The sequence below is a fragment of the Lepidochelys kempii genome, chromosome 24, assembly GCF_965140265.1.
Source record: "Lepidochelys kempii isolate rLepKem1 chromosome 24, rLepKem1.hap2, whole genome shotgun sequence".
Taxonomy (NCBI): domain Eukaryota; kingdom Metazoa; phylum Chordata; order Testudines; family Cheloniidae; genus Lepidochelys; species Lepidochelys kempii.
The window spans coordinates 3307437-3332854 of record NC_133279.1 but is presented as its reverse complement, the minus strand read 5'-3'; the positions used below and the strand labels follow the sequence as shown (position 1 = coordinate 3332854).

General features: G+C 57.5%; 1 protein-coding gene across 1 annotated transcript in view; it reads right to left on the bottom strand.

Moving 5' to 3' along the window:
• Positions 1-25418, bottom strand: part of KIRREL1 (kirre like nephrin family adhesion molecule 1) — an 84780-nt gene that overhangs the window by 12609 nt on the left and 46753 nt on the right. Inside the window, exons 2-4 of the mRNA XM_073322703.1 lie at positions 8031-8180; positions 6080-6229; positions 1247-1404 (exon numbers count right to left, since the gene is read on the bottom strand). Of these exons, the coding sequence (XP_073178804.1) occupies positions 1247-1404; positions 6080-6229; positions 8031-8180 (458 nt within the window). The remainder of the gene's footprint in view (positions 1-1246; positions 1405-6079; positions 6230-8030; positions 8181-25418) is intronic.

Below are 25418 nucleotides of genomic sequence, written 5' to 3'. Positions count from 1 at the left end.
CACAAGCCCAGATTCCCTTCCCCCTGCTCTGACCACCAGACTTAAGCTCCAGCCCAGGCCTGGGAGAAGAACCAAGAGCCCTAATTTCTATTTTGCTGCTCTAACCACTAGACCCCATTCCCAGCCAGAGCTGGGAAGAGAACCCAGGAGTCCTGACTTAAAGTTCACTGCTCTAACCACTAGACAGCACTTTCTTCTACAGTTGGTGGAAGAACACAGAAATCCTATGCCAATCCCCCCAACTCTAACCGCTAGACCCCACTCGTCTTCCAGATCTGAGAACAGAACCGAGGAATCCAGGCGCCTAGTCCCCACCCGCTCTAACCACTAGATCCCACTCCTCTCTCAAGGCTGGGGAGAGGACTCAGGTGTCCTGCTGTAACCACTAGACGGTACTCTGTCGCTGAAAAAAAACAACCCCAAACTCTCTGATGATGCCACTGCTGGGGAGAATCTCGGTGGGCAGGACTTCCCGGGGAGGTCGGAGCCAGGCCGGCAAGTGCTAACGCTGCAGTGAATGGTTTCCGAATTCGCCTGGAATGGCGCTCCCCCACTCGCCCGTGACATGCCCATAAAATTCCCCACAAGTTCATCAGGATTAATGTTCTCGCACCATAAACTGTGTGGGGATTAATGAGCGGGACATTTGGCTTTCGAGTGCTCTTGGAAAGGGCAACCAGCTCTGTCAGGGGAAAGGAAAACTAGTCAAACCAATTAAAGAGGCAGTGGGAGGGGGAGGGGACGGCATTTCCTTCCAGCAATTAACAAGGATCCGGTGACAGCCCTGGGGCACGAGATGTCCGCACGCACCCAGAGCAGGTGCAGTGGGAGGGATGAGCTGCCCCACTATCCCCAGCAGGACGTCCGCCTCCGGGGTGGAAGGGGAGCTGAGCCTCCGTGGCCCATTCCGTCCTCAGGACACGTGCTAACGAGGGCCAACTGCTAATGAGGGCTGACGGGGACGGGCAGTCATTATTCGCTCCCCTGGGCTGGACTGAGACCTCTCTAACTCGTTACATGAATGCAGGAAAAAAGGGGCCCAGGATTCTGAGTGGCGCAGGTGGGTTAGAGGGCTGTGCCCTGGAGGGGCTGCTCTCCTGTGTCCTTCCTGCAGGGGTTTCAAACGGAGCCAGCCACCCCGCTGCGCCTCCCCAGGGGAGGAGGGATCCACCTGCCTTCTCTCCCCACCCTCGGCATCTTCTAGCTCGTGGGGAACGGCAAAGGCCGGGCAGGCCGGGCTCTGTACCGTGCTGATGCTGGTGTCGTCCTGCTGCAGCCCGTCCCGGAACCAGACGATGGTGGCGGCAGGCTTGGCGCTGTGAGCCCGGCACGTCAGGTTGTACGGGGTGCCAGCCCGCAGCAGGATCTCGGGGGCGCCGTCGATCACCGGGTCTTCAGGGGGAACTGGCAGCAGCGGAGAGAGAGGCAGGTGAGTGCCGGGTTGGCTCAGATCCGGCACGCGGCTGGGGCTTCGGTGCACCCCGGCGCTGGCTGACCCCTCACCCCTTGCCGCCCACAATATATTCCCGGCCCCGCTACACACACCACGGCCCCCAGGGTAGTGGGCATGGCGAGGCAACGGGGGGAGAAATCGCGGACCAGACGAAGTGGGGGAAGAAACTCGCCAAGCACCATCAGGAACGTGGGGAACACAGGGGTCAGCGTGCAGGGAACACAGGGGTCAACATGTTGTGGCAGAGCATTGAGCCCCTGGGTGCAGTCTACACCGTTCATGCCATATCTGAGCGAAGCCATGGTCCATCCACCCCAGCACCTCCCCTTCCTGCTGCCCTGGACCAGACCACTGAGCCATCCACCCCAGCTTCTCCCCTTGCTGCTGCCCCGGATCAGACCATTGAGCCATCCACCCCAGCATCCCACTTACTGCTGCCCCGGACCAGACCACTGAGCCATCCACCCCAGCATCCCACTTACTGCTGCCCCGGACCAGACCACTGAGCCATCCACCCCAGCATCTCCCCTTCCTGCTGCCCTGGACCAGACCATTGAGCCATCCACCCCAGCATCCCACTTACTGCTGCCCTGGACCAGACCATTGAGCCATCCACCCCAGCATCCCACTTACTGCTGCCCCGGACCAGACCACTGAGCCATCCACCCCAGCATCTCCCCTTGCTGCTGCCCCGGATCAGACCATTGAGCCATCCACCCCAGCGTCTCCCCTTCCTGCTGCCCCGGACCAGACCACTGAGCCATCCACCCCAGCATCAGCACTGGACTAGACCATTGGTCCATCCACCCCAGCATCTGCACCAGACCAGACCACTAGTCCATCAGCCCAGTACTCTGACTTCAGCCCTGGTCAACAGCTGGTGCTTCTGAACGCTCCCATAATGCACCTGGCTGACTGGGCAGATAATGCTGGGGGAGGGATTCATTCAACCCCGTTACGGTGACCAGCTCACACCATCCCGAGCTCCGACCATCCTTTTAATATAACCTGAAAACCCGCACAAACTGGCCTCAATCGATCTGGCCCCATTTGAGAAAGCTCCAACTCGGGCGTTTGACCCCAGGAAATGAACCACTCTCCATTCGGATGGGGCAGTGCGGGTCACACCCCGATATTAAGGCAGGGAGGGGAGAGAGAACTGCCAATCCCATGTGTATTTTCAAGATTTAAAACATTTTTCCATGCTCAAATTGGGGATCAAAGGTAAAATTTTGAAATTTTTTGTGAACCGAAAAAATAAATTGTTTTGGGTCAATCACGACGCCTCATATGTCATTTCAGTTTCAACCCTTTGCTTCTTTTCTCCTTAGTACAAATGAAGGGACATTTTGAACCAGAAAGTCGTGCTGAACTGAGACATCAAAACTTTGCCTTTGAAAAATGATGACGATTCCTAAACGGCTTTTCAAGTCGGGACATTTGTTGAAACCAGACCTTCCCCGCCAGCCATTTCAGTCTTGCTGAAGCCAGCAAAAAAACGTTTTGCCGAAAAATCCCTGATCAGCACTCGCCCCTGTTTTCGGCCCTCTGTGACAGACACAGAGACACGACAGGAAGCCTAGCCAGAGATGCTATCTAAAGGTGGTTACATGTGCTATTCCGTTAGATGAAATATGCAGAGAGATCGGTGTTTTAATGAGAGCTTTATGTAATCTGCTCAGGAGCTCTGTCTTGGACCTGCAGCTCTTACAGCAGGGAAAGGGGCTTTAAAAAAAGCCCTACCAAGTTGTACTCCACAGCGAGCGGAGGTTTTTGGTGGCTCTTTCAACCACCGCACGTCTTAATGAATCCAGGCCGCATGACACTGAAAAATTGATGATGCTCTAATAAAGAGAAACTGATTAGCAGCACGAAAAAAGACACAGGCCTGTTTGCGGGCTCTGTGTAAGTGAAGTCAGGCTTTGACAGCTGATTGTCAGCCGGGAAACTGAGCTGGGGAAGTTGCTTTTCTTTGTACAAAGCCACTTTGTGATTGATTTCTAAAGCCCCATTACTGATTTATTAGGGCTTAATTTAAAAATAAAAATAAAAGAAGAAGCAGGCCTTGTTTGGAGTTAAGAACAAAACCTTAAGAGAAGGAAACTGGGCCACCAAAAAAAGATCTTTGCTCCCAATCTTCCGCCGTTACCCACGAAGCAGGCAGGATTGCGGGTGGGGTGGATGCGAGCCGTCAGTCGCGACAGTGACAGCTTATGGCTTTCTTCTCTGTTTGCCTGCAGGTGCCGACCCCGGAGTGCGCTATAAAAGTTCCGGGACCTGCGGCTGGCAGGGCGGGGGGTTGGCTGTTTGCAGGTAGGATGGGATTTTTCTGACACGCTCGCAGAGAGGGAGCCCAGATGGATGTGTTGGAAAGGCCCCATTGGTTTCAAATTGCCCCAGGGGGGTTCTCTGCAGTTATGCGAATGCATAATGGGGGTCTAGAGGAGGGCGCGCAGGGCCTGCCGGGGAGGAAGGGAAGAGCGGAAAAGGATGGAACAAGCTTGTGCAGTTTCTGCTTCTGCTCCTCACATAGACCCAGGGCATCCCTGTCCCCAGCCAACTCGCTCGGGACCCTGGTTTGAGACCCTGGCCCCTGGCTCCTGTGCTTTTGCTTACAGGCTGCTTTTGCCCTGGCGGTGACAGCACCAGTCTGGACGGTCATCCTGTCACCTAGCCCTGCCCAGGTAGGGGGCACAAGCAGGGCCTTAGCGGGTTTATCTCAAGCTCCCTCAGCCTCTAGAGTTGGCAGAGAGGAGATTCCCTGGCAGCATTGCTGAAGGGCCGAGGTCGCTTGTTGTCTCTCCAGAACCCCAGTGTATCCAACTCCAGCCCCCCGTGCCGCTGACCGTACAGGCATCCAACCCACAGGGCTTCAGAGCCCTCCCATGGGGTGGGCAAGGGGAGGGAGGATCCCCCCGCCAGCACCTGCTGATCTCAGCCCGTGTCCCATTCTCCCAGCCTGCCCCAGCCGTGGGCCCCGAGCATGCCCCCACCACTGTCAGTTCTGCCCGGCCCCCTCGTGCAGCATCCCCGCTCGGTCCCTCTCGGAGCCGGGCTTCGGTGGTGCCGAGAGCTGGCTGCTAGCCTGACGCCCCACTGGCGAAGTGCCCCAGTGGCAGAAGAGAGATGGGCTGGGCTGGGCTGACTCTAATGCAGGCTGCTGGACACTGACAAACCCTACGATTCCCTCTGGCTCTCCACCTCCCTGCGCGGCCTGGCCTCACCCCCGCGCGGTCCCCCGAAACCCTCACCTGCATTAACAGCGTCATGGAAGGGAGCGCGGCCATCTCCTGCAGCGCCCGGCGCATGGCGCTAGGAAGATGCATGTGTGGGGTAGCACGCAAAGCTCCAAACAGCCCCGAATCCTTCAGACCCTGCCCAAACCATCCCTCCCCCTCTCTTAACCCCCCTAACAGGCCCTCACACGAGCCTTTCTAACTGCTCCCAGGCCCCAGCCCACCCGCCCCAGAACCCGAGTGACCGGGCGGAAATCTGCAGTTTCAGCTGCCCGTTCAGTAATCCAGCAGCATCCCCCTCGCGCCTTCCCTTTAATTTTATCTCCCGGCATTTGAATAAGAATTTCAGTGCAAGAGAAGGGGAGGAAAAAATCCATCGGCCCCAAATCCCATTCATGCAATATTTCGATTGCGGCTTTTTACAAGGCACAAAAGTCAGGGAAATCAAAGTTACGGCACCCACAGCTGCAGTAACTCAGTCACGGCGCGCATATAGATGAAGGCATTAAAGGGAGCGGCACATCCAGGACCCGCGAGGGTGGGGGGAGGCGGCTGCGGGAGCGGCATTCCCGACGGCCCGCGGAGCCGGCGGCCGCCACCAAGTTCTCTGCACTTCATTTTTGAGCGAAGGGGTTTCGAAGGCGGCGAAAGCGCTCAGGGAGATCAGGGCCACCTGGCAGAGGCCATGCCCCGCCCAGGCTCTGGGGCAGGCTGGAAAACGGGATCCCCTCCCACAGTTGGGGTACCCAAGAGGGAACAGCTGCTGGCAGACATGCTAGTGTCAGGCCCAGGTCTCCTCTAGAGAAGCGGCCATGGGTTGGGTCAGTTGAGTGGGTGTCCCCAGTGGACAGGAGGAGGGTTAGATGGCGCACTCCTCTCTGCGTCAGTCCTGACCCCAGTGTCCCAGCCTGGCACTAGGGGGCGCTGTGCTGCAGGGATGGGGTGGGGACTCAGTAGGGGGCGCTCTCCCCTCTAGAGCAGTGCTGACCCCAGTGTCCCAGCCTGGCACTAGGGGGCGCTGTGCTGCAGGGATGGGGTGGGGACTCAGTAGGGGGCACTCTCCCCTCTAGAGCAGTTCTGACCCCAGTGTCCCAGCCTGGCACTAGGGGGCGCTGTGCTGCGGGGAGCAGGGTGGAGGGTTCACTCGGGGACACGTGCCTCTGCATGGACTCAAAGGGGAGAGCGCCCCCAGCTCTGGGTCACTCTCGCTGTTCCCTGCAGGTCTCCAGTCGCAGAACCAACCCAGATTCACCCTGGCGAGCCGCTTTGCACCAACCCAACAAGAGACAGAGCAGAGCACCTAGTCCAATCCCGGGCACAGCCCTGACACAGGGAGAGGGGCTGGGGGAGCCCTGCATAAGAAGGGCCGGGGGAGCGGGCGGCCTCTTACTCAGGACAGTGAGCTTGGCCCGCCGGGAGCGCAGTGCGGCTTCTGTGGCCTGGCACTCGTACAAGGCGTCATCCGAGAGCTCGGCGTCGGTGATCTCCAGGTTGTATTGTCCGGAGTCTGCCGTGCCGATGATCCGGTAGCGTGGCCAGGCTGCAGAAAGAGACAGGCAGGGAGGTGACAGGAAGGGACATGGCACCAGTAGGAGGCACTAGAGACAGGTTAAGGGACGATTCCCTGGGATCCCAAACCCCTTTGCAGATGTGAACGATGACATACAAGCTCCGTCAGGAATAGCTGCAGCCACCTCTGGGGTGGTGCATGGCAGCTGTTTAACAGCCACTCAGCAACACTGCACAGGGATTGCTCACCCAGTGCTGAAATGCGGCCACCTCTGGGGTGGTGCATGGCAGCTGTTTAACAGCCACATAGCAATGCTTCATGGGACTCATTCACCAAGCACTGAAATGCAACTGCATCTGGGGTGGGGCATGGCAGTTGCTTAACAGCAACACTGCACAACAATATTGGACAGCAAGGGAGGAACTGAAACCACAGTGGGATCTAGAACGTCACTGCCAGAGGTGGAATGGGGCCAGGAGGACAAGGTTATGGTTCATAGAAAAGGTGCTATGGGATCTTAAACGAGCATGAGTGGTGGAGACCGCAGTTTTCCATCTCATCAGAAAGACACAGGAGCATAAGAAATGCTGGGTCAGACCAGGGGCCCATCTAGCCCGGTATCTTGTTTCCAACTGCTGCTTCAGAGGAAAGTGTAAGAACCCCCATAACGGGAGGCAGTGTGGCTTCGTGGCTAGAACACTGGATGGGGACTCAAGAGATCTGTGTTCCAGTCCCAGTTCTGCCATCGGTCTGCTGTGTAACCTTGGACAAGTCACTTCCCTTCTCTATGCCTCAGTTTCCCCCTCTGTACAATGGGGAAAATAACACTAGGCTCCTTTGTAAAGTGCGTTGAGATCTACAACTAATAAGAGCTAGGGACTGTTAATAATTCTGGAATAACCTGCCACAGGACAGGTTAATTCGTTCCTAATACCAGGTAGCCAGTAGCTTCTGGACAGCTTGTCTTATTATCTGCATAAACCCCGAACCATGCTAAGCTCTACCACCCATTAGTATCTTGTGGCAGTCAGTTCCACCAGCTAAGTCTGTCCTGTGATTAAAAAGAGGCGGCTCCTCTAGACCTAATAAAAACCCTGGAGCGCGGAAGAGAATTCAGAGTGTAGGAAGAGAATGGGCCAAATGAATCTCGGGTGTTACTCTATGGGAATCAACGGAGTTATGATTTCATTCTGCCCTTCATTCTGACGCTTTCCACGGGTTAGATGCCAGCCAGCCTCTTCCCCTCTCTCCATCTCATTCAGCAATGTCGTCCCAGGTAACGGCGCTCTGCTCCCCCCAGCGTGTGCATGGTGGGCGGGGGGCATGAAAGAAAGACTGAGCGAAGGGCCGGGCAGGCGGGAGGGATGAGTGCGAGAGGGTGGAGACGTTGGGCAGCGAATGAATGAAACCTGGATAAGCACAGAGGGGAAAGGAGTGGGCTGCCAGCAAGAGACACACGCTCCCCCCCCACTCCGATTGGCACTGGGAGACAGGACGCCAGCGGGCTTGGGAATCACCGGAGCTGGCATCTGAATCTGTTGGAGCGGCCCTGGGTGTTCCCCGGACAGTGACAGGGCCCTGTTAACACCTTGGACTCTCAGGGCCCATTTAGTCCATTGACATTAACGCCAGGAGAGCCAGCAATTGGGTCTGCCCAGGGAGAAGGGCAGTGGGTAGATCAGTCACGTTGCTGCTCGTGCCTTGTGACTCCAGCCCCATCGCCACCGAGAAGACTACGACAGGGAAGGGACAGGGAAGCGATGGATCACCCCGACTCCTTGACCCGCAGGTTGGGCGCCTACCCTCCCTGCCCCGGCCGGAGTGTCTGTACCTTTCAGCCCCTGCCCCATGCCCAGCGCCAGGCCGTCTTTGGTCCATTGCACGATCCCAGAGTAGTTCAGCACCACGCAGGACAGGACAAGCCTCTGCCCGGCCACCACAGTCTGGTCCTCTGGCTCCTCGCTGAACCGGGTCTGGACAACTGGGAAGGGAGAGAGGATGAGCATTAGTGCCCCGGGGAGGGAGGGACCCCACACGGCACTGAGCACAGGGACCAGTTTCTCCCACCAGTAATGTTGGGGTGGGGACTGGGGAATCAGAGGGGAGAGCGCCCCCTACTGAGCCCACACCTCACTGCTCCCTGCAGCACAGCGCCCCCTAGTACCGCCCTGGGGTCAGCACAGAGCCAGAGGGGAGCGCGCCCCCTACTGAGCCCCCACCCCACTGCTCCCTGCAGCACAGCGCCCCCTAGCATCGCCCTGGGGTCAGCACAGAGCCAGAGGGGAGCGTGCCCCCTACTGAGCCCCCACCCCACTGCTCCCTGCAGCACAGTGCCCCCTAGCATCGCCCTGGGGTCAGCACAGAGCCAGAGGGGAGAGCGCCCCCCACTGAGCCCCCACCCCACTGCTCCCTGCAGCACAGTGCCCCCTAGCATTGCCCTGGGGTCAGCACAGAGCCAGAGGGGAGAGCGCCCCCCACTGAGCCCCCACCCCACTGCTCCCTGCAGCACAGCGCCCCCTAGCATCGCCCTGGAGCACTGAGGTCAGCACCGGGGTGGGAGGGCAGGAAGGAGCCTGTTGGGTGCTGAGCACTCTGGAAGCCGGGTGCCGCGTGTGTGGGTGGTTTGCGCACAGCCCGCGTGAAGCTGTGTCTGGGCCGGGTGTTGCGTGTGTGGGTGGTTTGCGCACAGCCCGCGTGAAGCTGTGTCTGGGCCGGGTGTTGCGTGTGTGGGTGGTTTGCGCACAGCCCGCGTGAAGCTGTGTCTGGGCCGGGTGTTGCGTGTGTGGGTGGTTTGCGCACAGCCCGCGTGAAGTTGTGTCTGGGCCGGGTGTTGCGTGTGTGGGTGGTTTGCGCACAGCCCGCGTGAAGCTGTGTCTGGGCCGGGTGTTGCGTGTGTGGGTGGTTTGCGCACAGCCCGCGTGAAGTTGTGTCTGGGCCGGGTGTTGAGTGTGTGGGTGGTTTGCGCACAGCCCGCGTGAAGTTGTGTCTGGGCCGGGTGTTGCGTGTGTGGGTGGTTTGCGCACAGCCCGCGTGAAGCTGTGTCTGGGCCGGGTGTTGCGTGTGTGGGTGGTTTGCGCACAGCCCGCGTGAAGTTGTGTCTGGGCCGGGTGTTGAGTGTGTGGGTGGTTTGCGCACAGCCCGCGTGAAGCTGTGTCTGGGCCGGGTGTTGCGTGTGTGGGTGGTTTGCGCACAGCCCGCGTGAAGCTGTGTCTGGGCCGGGTGTTGCGTGTGTGGGTGGTTTGCGCACAGCCCGCGTGAAGTTGTGTCTGGGCCGGGTGTTGAGTGTGTGGGTGGTTTGCGCACAGCCCGCGTGAAGTTGTGTCTGGGCCGGGTGCCGCGTGTGTGGGTGGTTTGCGCACAGCCCACGTGAAGCTGTGTCTGGGCCGGGTGTTGCGTGTGTGGGTGGTTTGCGCACAGCCCGCGTGAAGCTGTGTCTGGGCCAGGTGTTGCGTGTGTGGGTGGTTTGCGCACAGCCCGCGTGAAGCTGTGTCTGGGCCGGGTGTTTCGTGTGTGGGTGGTTTGCGCACAGCCCGCGTGAAGCTGTGTCTGGGCCGGGTGTTGCGTGTGTGGGTGGTTTGCGCAGAGCCCGCGTGAAGCTGTGTCTGGGCCAGGTGTTGCGTGTGTGGGTGGTTTGCGCACAGCCTGCGTGAAGCTGTGTCTGGGCCGGGAGTGCCGCGGTTACACTGGTTACACGATTGCTGCACCACAATGCGCGGTGTGCACGGAATGGCTCCGCGGGTGTCTCGTGAAGGCAGGTGTGAACGCATGTCGAGGTTGTGTGTTCTGCCCCGGGCGTTAGGCGCCTGTGAGGGGGTGCGTCTGGTGTGTATACGTGTGTGAATGCGTGTCTGCCATGGGCATTACAAGGGTCTGGGTCATGTGTTATGCTGCGTGCAGCCTGTGAGGGTGCCGATGTGTACCTCGTTGTGTGTTCTCCTGGGTACAGTGTGTGTCTACGTGTGTGTTCTGTTGTGGGCAGCCTGTGTGTGCATTAGTTGTGTGTTATGCTGTGTACTGTGTGTGTGTACTGTGTGTGGGCAGCCTGTGTATGAGCGTGCACCTAGGTTGTGTTATCGACATGCCAGTGAGTGTGTTATCTTGTGTAGAGCCTGTATGTCTGCGTGTACCTAGGTTGTGTGTTATGCTGTGTACAGTGCAGGCGGATGTGGACGAGTGTATTAGGCTGTGTATAGTGTGTGCGTGTGTGTTGTGGACAGCCTGCGCGTGTGTGTGTATCTGGGTTGTGTTACGCGGTGTACGTGTGAGCGTGCGGTTTGCTCAAGCTCTGCCTGGGGCTGGCGTTCACCATCCACAACCCAGCCCCTTCCCTCTCCTCCCCCGGCTGGGCCCAGCCGCCCCTGTCCACAGCCACCTTGTGGGCCCTAAACACAGCTGGGGCACCAGGTTCCCAGCCCCCCCCCCCCCCCGCGTCCTGCTGCCCAGCCTGGGAGATCGATAGCCGCATCTTTCCACAACAGCAGCCGGTCACGTGGCAGCGAATTCACAGCCAGCCCGGGGGCTACCGGGCATCGATAGTGGGACAGGGAGGCTCAGGGTGGGGGAGTCTCAACGTTTCCCGGCCTCCGGGCTGGGCTGGGCTGGGGGAAAGCGGCACGTGGAAGTGAATCAAGCTGGCACCAGCCAGCAAGCCGAGCCCCGCGCCAGAGGAAGAGGAGCTGGCAGGGCTCCGGCAGCTTGGCAGCCTGGCTGGAGACAGCTGCGGTTCTGAAAGGCAGCAAGGGGCCGCGCCGGGAGCGGGTGCTGTGGAGCTGGGTGGGGGGCACGGATGAAGGAGGTAGCAGTTTCTTTGCTGCTTCTCTCTGATTATTGTCTGTGGCATCCTAGGACGTGGCGGGCCCCAGGCACGGAGCAGGACTCCCGGCGCTCATGCTGTACGAACACACACTTGCCTTTACAAGCGAGTCTTTACCCCGGCAGAGTCCTGGCAGCTGGCTGGGTTCTCTGCTCATATCTTAATTATTACTACTGCAGGGCCCAGGAGCTGCTGTCGTGGGCGCTCGGAGCTGTACAAACACAGAAGTTGGAGCGGGTCCCTGCCCAGAGAGCGGCCTGCCCTGGGGTCTAGTGGTTAGAGCTGGGAGCAGGGGAGGAAGCTAGATGTCTGGATGCCTGGGTTCTCTTTCAGGACCTGGGAAGGAGTGTGGTGTAGTGGTTAGAGCAGGAGGCTAGGGTCTAGGACTCCTTGTTCATCCCCTTTGAGAAAGAGCAACCCGGCAGCTGGTTACCCTCACTGCCCCACGCCAGCTTTGGCGAGGGAGGAGAGAAGCTGCAGATGAAGGTGAAGCCAAGTCCCTGCTGCTGCCTTTCCCTGGCAAAGGGGCTGATCCAAGGCACTGCACAGTGACGGGGGCGGGGCGGGGGGGGTCTCTAGGAAGTAGTTCCTAGGCAAAGCCCTCCCTCCCCCACAAAGCAGTCCCCCATGGGAGGGTGGGCTGTGAAAGCTTTGCAGACACTCCAGCCCTTGGGCACCAGGTGGCGAAAAGGGCAGCGTTCAGCGTCCAGGACAGTGAGAGCCCGGGAGGAAACTGGGGCCTGCCAGCCTTGGGTCAGGCCAGTAGCGAGCACCAGAGAGGGAAGGAGCTGATGCTCCTCAGTCCCGACCCGCAGACCCCCACCCGCTATTCCAGCCCTGAGTCCCCCCACAACAGCTCTCTCAATGCCCCTCAATCCCATCCACAGCTCCCCCACTCCCTCCCCAGCTCTGCCAATGCCCCTCAATCCCATCCACAGCTCCCCCACTCCCTCCCCAGCTCTGCCAATGCCCCTCAATCCCAATCCACAGCTCCCCCACTCCCTCCCCAGCTCTCTCAATGCCCCTCAATCCCATCCACAGCTCCCCCACTCCCTCCCCAGCTCTCTCAATGCCCCTCAATCCCATCCACAGCTCCCCCACTCCCTCCCCAGCTCTGCCAATGCCCCTCAATCCCATCCACAGCTCCCCCACTCCCTCCCCAGCTCTGCCAATGCCCCTCAATCCCAATCCACAGCTCCCCCACTCCCTCCCCAGCTCTCTCAATGCCCCTCAATCCCATCCACAGCTCCCCCACTCCCTCCCCAGCTCTCTCAATGCCCCTCAATCCCATCCACAGCTCCCCCACTCCCTCCCCAGCTCTCTCAATGCCCCTCAATCCCATCCACAGCTCCCCCACTCCCTCTCCAGCTCTGCCAATGCCCCTCAATCCCAATCCACAGTCTCTCTCACTCCCACCCCCGGCTACCCCAGCCCTGGGCTCCCCACCCCCAGCTCCGTCAGAGCCCCTCAAACCGAGCCTGAGCTGTCCTGTAACTGCGCCATCTCGTAGCCCTGGTTTACGCTACAGAGCTCGACTGAGACAAAGCCGCTTCCGTCGACCCATCTCAGAAAGCGTCTACACTACAATGCCGCTGCCGACGACGTGACTCGCCTGCTAGGGCAACCCAGTGACTCCTGCTCCGCGAGAGGCGCGGGGCTGAGGCGGATGTAGTCAGGGATTCCGTCGCCTGGTGCTGCCTTTCAGAAGCCATCCCACAAGTGCTCCCGGTGAGGACATGCACCGCCGACACAAGGACACACACAAGCGATTGCATTACTGCGGTGGCTGTACGTCCACCTAACGTAGGTCAACTTAATTCTCCAGGGCGGACACACACCCATAGACCCTGCCCAGCTCTGCCAGCGTCTCGGGCCTGACCCCGAGCCCCTCTCTACTACAGACCTCGAATCCCCCCTGAATAGCTCGGCTAGCCAACCACAAGCCTGGCCCGCTGCATCTCCCGTGGATCCAGTCTTGGGCTCCCCCCAATCTCTGCCATTGCCCCTCCATCCTGACCTGCGGCCCCTCTGCATTCCAGCCCCCCCAGTCTTTCCTGCTGCCCCTCCATCGCCTTCTACAAGGGTCTCGTGTCAGATCTCGACTCTCTCCCCGCCACAGTGATCCCCCCTGCTCAGTTCGGGTTTTGCAGTGGATTTGTGTGTGCGCGTCAGAGATGAGGATCTCGCCGGGGTGATGCTGAGCACCGAGTTGTCCCTCATCCTGTGACCCGACGCAGATGAACTCGCGTCTGCTGCGAGCTGGGGACCAGCGTGTCACTCCCCAGGGCCATTTCCAAACAAAGCCTAAATTGCACTGTATAAGTAAAAATATATCTGTTGCATCCTGAATTCCCTCCAGCCGTCAATTCCCCCTGAGCCTTGGAGGGAGACGTATTTACCAACAGGACAAGCTGCCTCTCCTCCTTCAGTGCAAGGAAGATGTGTCCAGAGACAGGATTTTTGCTGCTACTCACTGACGGAGCAGCCGGACAGGACCAGGCCTGAGGTCCATGGAGCCCAGGAGCCTGTCTGTGACACCGGCTGCTTCCAGCTGCTGCAGAGGAAGGTGGAAGAAACTCTGCGGTAGCAGATATGGGATAATCCGCCCCTCCACACTGGGTCTCATCCTAATCCCTAATAGTCAGGGATTCGTTAAGCAAGAGGCTCGATATCCCTGCCAAAACATCTCTCAGAGTTCACAGTTATGACTCTGAATATTCTTGTTGGCCATACAAATGTCCATCTGCCTTTTTTTGCACCTTGAAAAAATTCTTGGCCTCGGCCACTTCCAGTGCCAGAGAGTCCCACTGTCTAGCAGTAGTATTTAGACCGGATCGGTTCCCAAAGGTCAGAACAATCCCTCCCTTCACACACACGCCCCCCCACTTTGCCATATCATGGCAATCGCTAGCAATGGAATAAGCTCCAGGAGGTGAATGATTAAAAGGCGGCTGCCCGCCTGTGGGGACCAGGGACGGGATCCAGAGCCTTTCGCCTTCTAGGCTGCCAGTTAAAATCTCAGTCTAGGTCAGCAGTGACCAAAAGCCTTTCGTTTGTAGATTTCAAGGCCGGAAAAGACCATTTGGATCATCAAGTCTGACCTCCTGAGTAGCACAAGACAGAGAATTCAAAGCAGCTAACTCCTGTCCTGAACCCACTTCGCCCCCTGATGGCGGCACAATAGCCTTGGTAAAATGAGTTTGGCGGGTCTCAGTCTGGTTCCTAGTAAAAGCATTGAAGATTGGGAGGTGCTCAGATACTGGGGTAACGGGGCCCGTACAAGTACCTAAGGTAGGCTGGGCACATGGAAAGGACCAACGAAAGGCTGATCTCGGCCACAAACCCAGGTTGTAGCAGAAGGTGACCTTGAGGGGTCATGGATAATCAATGCAATGTGAAGCTGGTACAGTGAGGGTCTCAACGCAGGCTAGGGGCTTTGGACACCTGATGCCTGTTAATTTCGCAGAGAAACACGTGGCTCAATCCTTTGGGCAGCTTTGAAAACTGGAGCTTTGGTGCAGAGATTGTGGCATTTAATGTGGTCAGATGATTGTGGTTAAACTCGTCTGGGACTAAGGGTGTGTCTACACTGCAATCGGAGGTGTGACTGGCACATGTATAGATGTACTTGTGCTATACTGAAAAGTCCTGTTAGTTCCCACGACCCTTCCAGGGTGTTCTCTGACTTGCTAATAAAGGTGAGCCCTGTGTGCCCCATGGCTGTGCCCTCTAGTGGCTGGTGTACGTAGAGGATAACAGCCTACTTCTGCAAGCAGCCAAGCGCTTGGTCTTGGTCTATGGAGCACAGAGGGGACAGGGTTCTAGTCTGTCTTGTGACCCAGGGTGGGGGCTTGCTGCCGGTGAAAGGTTGGGTTAGGAATGGAAGGGGAGGGGATAACTGAAAGCAAATGAAATCTGTTCTCGTCCCAGAGCCTTTGGGTAAGTCACGCCCTGGCTCTGTGCCTCAGTTTCCCCATCCCTGCCCTTTTTGTCTTCTCTATTTCCATTGCAAGCTCTTTGAGGCAGGGGGTTGTCTCTCACTACGTGCACACACAGTTCCTAGCACCATGGGGCCCTGACCATGGCCTTTTAGGTGCTTCCATAAGGCTAGTAACCATGTAATGAGCCCAGGTCATTGGAGACTCAGCTGCCCTTCTGAGCCTCAATTTCCCCATCTGTACAATAAGACTGACCTCCTTCGTAAAGCGCTCTGAGCTCTACGGATGATAAGATTTGTACTGGAACGAGGGATTGGTACTGGAACGAGCTCAGAAGCACCCCTCAAACCATCTCACCAGCCCTGGTGAGCTCTGGAGAGGTCTCCCAGCCACCCACGGGGCTCAGCTGCACCTGTCTGGGAGGGGAGTGCTAACGGCACTGTGCCGGGGTGGCTGGAATGGGTGCATTTGAGACTACAGTGTTCACGCGAGACAGTGCTAGGGCAAGCAGGATGGAGATGAGACCAGGGAGATGTATCGGGCCCTCTCCCACATCCCTGGGGCAGTGGGGTGACCCATCAGGGCTCCCCAGGGCCCTCTCCGCCCCCCCCCACTCTTTAATGTGGAGCGAGAAGGGTTTGGCCAGGCCCCAGCCATTCTGCCCTGCGTCAAGAGGCCGGACGGAGATCTGGGACCTTGCAGTCAACACAATGGGATTTCACGGAGTGCAGCGCACAGGGGGTGCTTTGATCTTCGACAGACCCGGCACGGGATTTCTGGAGGGGGGAAAGGGGATGAGAGGCAGAGAAAAAAGGAAGGGAGGAGAGAAGGAACGAGATTCTGGAGAGAAGGAAGGAAGGAAAGAAAGAGAAGGGAGGAGAGGACCGGCTGGGGGTGAGGAGGAGAGAGATCAAAGAGGAAGAGAGATCAGAGTGAGAGAAGGGGAGGGAGGCAGGTGGGAGGAGAAGCGAGTGGGATCAGAGAGCGAGGAAGCACGGGGAGCGGGAGGGAGCAGCGAGACCCAGAGCAGCCCCCCGGCATCTCTTCACAGCTGAGTTGAGCAGGTGCATGGCCCAGAGGCTGGCTACGCACATCCCTGCCTGGGCGGTGGGAGGAGACTGGGTTAGACACACCATCCCTTCCCTATGCCACCTAAAAGCTGCTTCCTTCCCCCCGCCAGCAAATCACCATCATAGAAAAACGGGACCCACCCCAGGAGCCGCAGTGAAATGTGCCAGCCCCCACTGGCCCCCGAAGCTGAGCAAGGCGCTGGTCTCTTTCGCTCTGGCTCTGCTGGTCAAATGCAGCCCCGGCCCCTCGGAGAAACACCAACAGGGAGGAGTCTGGGTTCTGTTCCCGCTTCCCCTTGTCCTCGTCAGGGCACGGCCAGGGCCCGCAGAGAGGTGCCCGCTGGGCCAGAGCCAGAGCGGCTGGGAAGCAGGTCTGTTGCCCCACTCGTTTCTACGGCGCGATGCCCATTTACCCTCCTGGTTGTTCTTGCCCAGTCTTGGCATCCTGCTAACCTCAGCCCGTCTAGGCCCCCGCGGCACTGAAGGGGCAGGACAGGGAGGGGCGGGCCGGTTAAGCCAAGGAGGGGATGTCACAGCACATGGGGCTCCCCCCCACATCTCAGGAGCTGAAGAGGCTCCGGGCTGGCAGGGTGGTGTGGCCGGTGGCTGCTGGTGACTCAGCTCTGCTCCTCTGAGCACCGGCGGGGAATCGATGCCCTGGGGCAGGCCCACCCTCACCACCCAGCTGGTGCCCCAGGGCTCTCGGCAAGAGACAGAGCAGTAGCCGTAGCTCGCTCCTTCCTAGAGCAGAGGTGATGGGCAGATCTGGGTTGAGCCCTTACCCTGCCTTTGGTCGCTCCAGCAGGGTCAAACGGGGCAGCTACCATTGGCTGTCGTCTGCATTGCAGTACCTTCTAGCAGCCCCACTCCTGGGTGCAGCGTGCTGTACAAATCCAGACGCCCCTCCCGCCCCAAACAGCTTGTCCTTCAGCTCCCCTCCTCTGAGCTGCGGTGGGGCTCCCAGAGGTGGCTGCATTTCGGTGCTGATTAGGAATCCCACTACGTGTGCTCTGGGATGCTTCCAGCCACAATGCACTCCAGCAGCGCAAGGAGAGGACAGTTATTTATTAAGGTCTCTCAGCCACGCAGGCTAGAATAACAGAAACCCCTGCAGCTGTATTGATCCTGGAGGGAAACTGATGGCTGAGGTAGATCACAGGAGATCTTTTTATTGGGCCAACAAGTGTGGAACAGTGACAGGTGCCTTCAGGCTGGAAACCAGAGCAAGGAGGGACTTTCCCTGTGCATTGCCGAGAGTCAGCCCGCTGCCACTGGCTTTATAGCCCCCCCGGCTCGGCTCGCAGGCTGCTCCGAGCCCTTCCAGCCTCCTGCCAAGCCCGGTGCAGGGAGTTTCCTGGAATTGGGAGGCGTTTTGAGAGACGCTCTGTAAGTGGGCGGCTGGGGATGTGAGACCCCAGCTTCGAGGCCCTGCGCTGCCTGGTTCTGAGCAGAACTGTCATCCGCCCTCACCCCAAACAAGGCCGGGCAGCGCCTCGCGTCTGTGTTGCCCACACACCGGACTCGTCCCCCAGCCACCGGCTTACACCGCTGCCCTGAAAACGTTCGTTCTGAGGGGTTTTGGTTCCCTGCCCACGTGGAATGGAAAGGAATTTGGAAACCTTGGAAGGGGCTGTCCATGGGTCAGCTCTGGGCCTCAGGCTTGTTTTCTTTGCTGTGGGTCTGGATTCTGAGCTGGGGAGCGTCTCTATGTGTCCATATAGCACCTAGCGCAATGGGCTTTCAGGGCCTCTAGGGACGGCTGTAAGACAATTAATGATTATTCTACATTTCCACGGTCTGGATCCAGCCAGCGCGAGGAGGACACTGGTTAGACTCAAGCTTGCAAGCTGGAGGTTGGTTTGAGGTTGCTCAGCCCGGCTTCAAATCTGAGCCGAGTCAGCACCGAACTGAGCTTGCTGGTCACTTAGTGGCACATCACAAACCATGGGTCAGGCTGACACAGAAGGAACCCACCAGGGTCTGACCGCAACGAACAGACCAGGAGAGGTGACTCTTCAAGGCCTGCTGGGAGCTGCAGAATGACACAAGGGGTGGGTGGAAAAACGTCCCAGCCAGCTCTAACATTTCATCCTCTGTGGGAAGGGAGAGCTCGCCCTAGAGATGGGGAAATCGAGGCACGGCGAAGGGAAATGACTCGCGTAAAGCTACAGAGCAGGGTGGAGTCAGGAATCCTGACTAACAATTACCTGCACTAATTACTAGCTCACAAGCAGGGAATCGAGCCCAGGAGTCCTGGCACCCAGTCCTCTGCTCTAACCATTAGCTCACACTACCTGCCAGAGCTGGGACAAGTATGCAGGTGTCCTGGCTGCCAGCCATGGTCTCAGCCCACTAAACACCACTCAGAATAATGGGCAGAAACGACGCAGGTGAATCTTCTGGTGGCACCAAGCCGAGCGGCTCTGCCTCGTCACGCTGAGCTGTGGCATCTGAGTACCTGAGCGTCTGAGATTGTAGATCAAGCCAGGAGGGAAGCCAGCTCTGGCTGGGGAAACGCATCAGATCTGAGCTGGGAGAATAACTCCAGTCCACCATGAAGTGGCAAACATCCGGTCCCGGGGTCTGATGCAGCCGAGGCTGACGGGTTATGAGTGACTCTTGGGTCCTCAGACAGCCGGGGTTAGGCAGAGAAGAACATGAATTTAAAAGTGCCCCCAACCCAGCCTTCAACCCTCCCCCCGGGATCCAAACCAGCGATGCTGCTATTTGATAACCCGGCCTGATCTGCATTTGTAAATGATATGCAGATACAGCCCCTCTGCTCCGGGGTCATTGTCAAAGTGGGCTGCTGGGAGGCAACATTATGGTTGGATGAGCACACTCTGGCCCCCAGCACCGCAGACCTGGCAGAGCCGAGCCCCGGGCAGGATCCTAGATGGGCCATGGCGGGGAGAGGAGACTGGTGGGGCTTTTCCAGCTCCCGTGTATTTCACTGTCCGGTCAGTCCCCCCTCCTGCTTTCCTGGGCCTGAGAGCCTGCCAGGATGGAGGGAGCATGGACCAGGTCAGGTGACTGGCAGCCCCGCTCGCTTTGTCCTCATCCCACTGTGCCCTCCGCAGCAAAGGGCAACCCCGTGGGGTTTTCATCTTCCCCTCCGGCTCAGATCAGTCAAGCCAAGTCCCTGCACTGCACTGGCCTCGGGCATCACAGGGCCCCTCAGCCTCTCCAGCCCCCTGCCGGCAGCACACGATAGTCCAGGCTCGTGAGGACTGAAATGCTTTAGTCTGACCCGGGGGACTGGGCTCGGTGCAGGGCTTTCAGAATACGCTGCGGTGCTGGGGCAGGGCACCAGCCCTTTGCCACAGGGTCTTTATCTCCCCCCTCTGGGTCGCGGATGGCTGGGAAGGAGGGATCCTGAGTTCAGCGCGGTTGCTGGGTGGGGGTAAGACAGTCGAACGGGAAAGAGGGATCCTGGAGACAATGACAGTTTGGCTGTTTGCCACGGCAGTGCGAGCTGAAAGTCTTTTCTTGTCGCTGGGCCTGGACATTATGCTAAGGAGACAGTTGTCTTCCAAAAGGTTTGCTGCTTAAAAGGCATGCCGTGTTTGGCCTCACCTCGGCCTTCACGGGAGATAAATTATTCACACCTTCTGGGCTGGACTTTTCTACCCCTCTTCTCATCCCCCTCCTCCCACCCTTCCTGCATCTGCCGTGTGGTGTGTAAAAAGAAAAGGAGTACTTGTGGCACCTTAGAGACTAACCAATTTATTTGAGCATGAGCTTTCATGAGCTACAGCTCACTTCATCGGATGCATACCGTGGAAACTGCAGCAGACTTTATATACACACAGAGATCAACGTGTTGTGTGTGTATGCCCAGGAGCACTAGTGCATGTGTGTCCATCTGAGTGCACATTTGCACAACCGTGTGTCTATTTCCATGCATTTATGTGTGTGCACACACGCCTGTTTGTGTTGGTCCTGCATATTTGTGTGTGTGTGTGTCCTTCACGTTGTGGGTCTGCAGCTCCGTGTGTGCACTTTTGTGCCTGTCTGCGTGTGTTTCTCTTTGGACCGTGGGCCGAGGAGAGAACCGAAGCGAGGAGCAGAGAGAGGTGAAAAGGAGACACGAGCGTGGCGCGCGGGGAAAGAAGCGAGCGAGCGAGCAGTGCTGCGGAGGAGACATGCAGGCTGGGGGGCGGGGGGGGGAATGCACACTCCAAGCCCTGTCTCCCTCTATTTATCAAACGAAGGACTGATTAAACCCTGGGGCTGGCGCTCCAATCTCCCTCTCTCTCCTCTTGCTATTAAACTCAGGGTTCAAAGAAAAGCTTTTTATTCGCGCCGACAGCTTTCAGATGGAACTAAATCTCTCCGCGCTAGACTTTTTTTCCCTATGTATTTTATCCCTCCAGACCCCCACCTTCTTCCCCTTCTCGATGCTTTTAAATTTAAGCCTTTTTCACCCCCCCCCAGAGTTTTTCACTTCTATTTATATTAAAATAAAATAATAAAACAAAATACAGAGGGGGAAAAAATCCCCCCCACCCCCCCCACGGGTGGTTTTATTCTCCTGGAGAGAAAAGAGGATTTGGATTCTCCTGGCCGTGCTTGGCAGAGCGGAAAGGGAGAGATTTGCACACTGGATGGGGAAGGAGGGATTGGAGCAGGAGAGGGGGGCTAGGGAGAGATTGGGGAGGAGGAGGGGGGCTGGAGAAACTGGATGGGGCAGGGTCCCACTCAGAGAACAGTGGCTGGACTGAGCCAGGAGGGGGAACTGTCGCTGCATCGATGGGCAGGAGGGCTGCTGCACCTGCAGCAGGGGGTGTCCATCTTCCTCTCTGATCCCTCTTTAATCTCTGGAGCAAGGGAGAGGATAGTAGGAGGAAGACCCCTGAGAATCCCCCTTGTGCAGGGGCCTCCCTGGCTGGTGTGGACCTGGACCTCCAGCATAGGGGGCGGATTGTGGGTGTGGGGTGGCCGGAATGCACTGCCCTGTAGCCATTCTCTGCTCTGCAAGGGCCATGGGGAGCAGTGAGTTAGAGCAGCCCTAAGGCTCCTCTAAGTGACACCGAGGGCCATGCTGGGGGAATGGGGTGGGGTCTAACCCCCATGGCCTCCACATGCCTGCCCCAAGCATGGGAGCCAAGTGACTGGGGGTCAGGAGCCCAACTTCTCTCTCCTGTTCCTCAATCTATTGAGGTTCTGGCAAAATCATCTCTCCTGGCTCATCCCAGTCCCTCCTCCCTTACCTGCCCCACTCCCTCCATTCCCTCCTCCCTTACCTGTCTCAGTCCCTCCTCCCTAACCTGCCCCATTCCCTCCATCTCTCCTCTCCTGGCTGCACCACTCCCCTCCATCCTCCCACTACAATGCTAGTTCTTTTCCTTTCTCCTCTAGGATGACTGTAATACAAGGGGTACTAATATTAATCATTTCTTTGTGGGAAAGCCTGGCAGCCCCAAAAGAAACCAGGGCCCCACTGCACTGGATGTTGCATGGATGCCTCATGAAAGACAGGCCCTGCTGGGAAGAGCTTAGAATCTAAGCAGATAAAGAAAGGTGGGAGGGGAAACTGAGGCACAGAGCGGGGCAGTGACTTGCCCAAGGTTACACAGCACATCTGTGTCAGAGCTGGAAATAGAACCCAGGAGTCCTGGCTACACCAGTGGAGCACACCTTCTCCCCCAGCTGGGAGCAGAAACCAAGAGTTCTCAATCCCTGGCCGTGGAACCCACGAGTCCAGAGTCCCAGCCCCTCCCAGCCCCTGTGCTCTAACTGCATCTTCCACAAGGCAGCAGCTTGAACTTCTCCCCTCCCGACTACAGCTCCCCCCCCCCGCAACCCCCCCCAATCACTGGGCATGTCACAGGCACGGCAGCCTGGCTGCAGCTCCAAAGTTCAGAGCTGAGGCTGCGAGTGATTTGTTGCTGAGCACGATTCAATTAAAAGCCCGGGAGCGAAACAGCTTCAACATGGTCCCTGAAATAACCCACGAGGAGCCGCAAACCAACAGCGTGGAGGAAAAAGGGGGAACCTCTCGCCAGCCGGCTCGGCCTCAGACTTCCACCGCACGGGCCGTCAGCAACAGGACAAGCATTAGCAAACTCACCCGCGCGGGGGCCAAACTGGCGAGATCTACGCCCCATTGTGCTGGGCGCTGGCTGGATGCAAGACAAACAGCCCAAGATCTCCATAGGCAAAGGGGAAACTGAGGCCCCAAGGGGAGAGGGGATTTGCCTGTGGTCACACAGCAGATCCAGGAATAGAAGCCAGGTCTCCTGAGTTCTGGTTCAATTCTCTACCCAGTGCACTGCACTGTCACTTCCTGAAGCCTCCCTGTCTACCTCGGGCTGCGATCTCGCCAGCTAACCAGGGTCAGGGTGAGCACGGGGGAAAGATTTGATTTTTTTCCCCAGTGGATAAAGGACGAGATGGACCAAAGTTTGACGAGGGATGGCTGGACACCCAACCAGCTGGGCCCACTGCCCTGATCCAGGGCGGCAGGGACCAGTGGGCTGGTTCTGCTACGGCAGGAGATGGGTTGCCCAGCTCGACCGGCTGCCGGCCGGCGCCTCTCTGGCAGAAGGCAGGCTATCGCACTAAGCAGAGCGCCAGTGGGGTTTGGTAGGAGCCGGGCTGCTGGCGCGGAGACGCGATCGGACGTGGCACTTCCCTTTATTCCTCCCCCCTCCCCCATTTACATTAGGCAGGAGATCAGGGGCTATTTTCGGAGCAGCAATTCAGGCCTTTCGACTGAGCACAGATATTTCCAACGGCAGAAGCGTCCGACGCTCACGAAGGGCAGATGCAAAGAGACAGGCCTCAGCGACAGCTTGGCAGGGCTGGGCAGAACACAGGAATTCCCCCTCATCGACCTGAATAGCACGGGAGAGTTCGGCCAGCGGGGGGCGCCGGCACTGCTGGTTTGTTTCAAGGCACCTGGCTGTTGCTTTTTTCACCTGATAATTATCAGTAGCCAGCACTAGCCAGATACAACTGGAACTGCGACATGGCTCTTTGTCCCCCTCTAGCGGTGGGGCCACAAAGAGGTTCCTAATCCGGGTCTTCTAGCTCACCTGCCTTTAAATCCACAGGGTCTGGGGCCAGGCCCAGCGGCTGCCCATCCCACCCAAAGGGCAGGGCCTTACAGAACAAAGGCGGGAGGGGAAATAAAGAGGATTCGGTGAATAAACAAAGGGCGGGGGCAGCACCTTCCTGCCAAGGTGCTTTCAAATCTGTCCCTGTCCCTGGGCTTGCAGACACGAAGCTGGGACAGTCGCTCCTGTGGGGTTAGGTGCCCGAAAGCTCCAAGCTGCAGAGGTGGGTCTGGAGCAAGAGCAGAACCGCCCCAAAGCTCACACCGGGGGTCTCCCATGGCCTGATTCTCAAGGACACTCGGCAGACAGCACTTAGAACCAGGAGGGAGGGTGCGAATGGGCCCCTGCAAATCTCCCCTGCGCTGGGGGCCTTCCCGGCCGGGTGCAAGCATTCTGCACCCATCCAGCTCCCAGCCAAGGGGGCGAATCGGGGGACGGCAGCTCTCCTGGCCTTCCTCAGGCCCCATAGCGGGAAGAGGGTAAGAGCAGCCCCGCGTCTGTCTGGTCAACAAGGGTCACTTTGCACTGGTGCATTGCACGTGGGGGATCGGGCCCAGCGATGCTGGATTACAGCAGTCTGGCTGAGAGCGCAGCTTAGACCGTAAAACCCACAGAGCCCTCAAAATTTAGCTCTGAGCTCCTGAGATTCCCTCTTCAGCCAACGACCGACCCATTACTTTGGGGGGATCAGCATAAGCCCTGGCAGGCACAGGAGGTGGTGGGTTTTGCAAAACCAAATCCGCAGGGAGCTCAAATCTTAGTGGGTCTCAAGCCCTAAAACTGTCTGGAAAGATGGGTGTTGGCGGGGGGCAGGTTTCCCAGGTTTAAGGAGGAGGGTCTTCTGGTTAATGCATGTGACTTGGAATCCGGACTCCTGGGTTCTAGTCCCAGGTCTTCCACCAACCGCGAGACCTTGGGAGGGTCACTTCATCCCTCTGGGCCTCGGTTCCTTCGGGCGAAATCCGGGGTTCAGGTGCCTCCCAATTCTGGCTCTGCTGCGATCCACAAAATCCCTGCTGACCGTGAGGGCACCTCAATTTTTAGGGTAAAAGTTCCTTCAGCAATTAAGTTTCTGCTTCTGCCGCCTGGCAAATGGGCACCCTAACGCCTAGACTATAAAGTCATTCCCATTCACTGGCCCAAAGGCTATTCCACTGCAGAAAAATACTGAACCAGTTGTTGGGCCAGAGAGAGGGGCAGAGACCGGGAAAGACTCGCAGTCATCATTCTTTAGCACTGCCCCAACCTGTGTCTCCTGCAAACTCCATCAGTCAGGATTTCACGCTGTCCTCCAGGTCACTGATAGACTTGTTAACCAGTGTAGGTCCAAGAATGGATCCCTCCAGAAACACACCCGCCTGCTGAGAATCCCCCCTCCACAGTTACATTTTGAGACCTATCGTTTAACCGGTTTTGAATCCATTTAAGGGGTGCTATGTTGATTTTGTATCATTCTAGTTTCTGACTCAAAACATCGTGCAGTATCAAGTCAAGCGCCTTACAGAAGTCAAAGTATATTCCATCAACATGATTACCTTTATCAACCAAACTCGTAAGCTCATCAAACAAAGACAATATGTTAGTTTGACAAGACCTATTTTCCATAAAACCATGTTGACTGACTTTAATTACATAACCCTCCTTTAATTCCTTATTAATCAAGTCCCTTATCAGCCATTCCATTGTTTTGACCGGGATCTATGTCAGGCTGACAGGCCTATAGTTACCCAGGTCATTCCATTTACCCTTTTTCAATACTGGCACATTAGCTTTCTCCCAGTTCTCTGGAACGTCCCCAATGGTCCAAGAATCCTTGGCCAGCTCTTTTAAAACTCTTGAATGCACGTTCTTGGGACCTGCTGATTTAAAAATGTCTAACTATCGTAGCTGCTGTTTAACCTCCTCTTTAGTTACTGTTGGAATAGAAAGTATTTCAGCATCAATGTACGGCATGAATACATCATCTGACTTTTCCCAAAGGAAAGAACTGTTCTGAGCCTTAATTTGTGAATGTTTGAAATGCACAGTGAAGCACTGGACAGAGAAGGTGCTACGGAAATGCCAGATTATAACAAATCTGTGGCCAAAATATTCTCCACGGTTGCCACTTTGTGGCTACTGGGAACGTCACAGCGACTACAGGGACAGAACTCAGCTCCTCGTGTTCTAAAAAACACTAGCGCCAAAGGAAAATTGCCACAAGCTCTTAGCAGTACGGGGACTATGACACAGCTGCATATTTCTGATTCCATCCAGCAGAGGGTATCGGTGACTAGGCAGTGTACTGTATATGAAGCTAACCCATCTCTCAGTGCTCATGATGCACGCTCTTACATA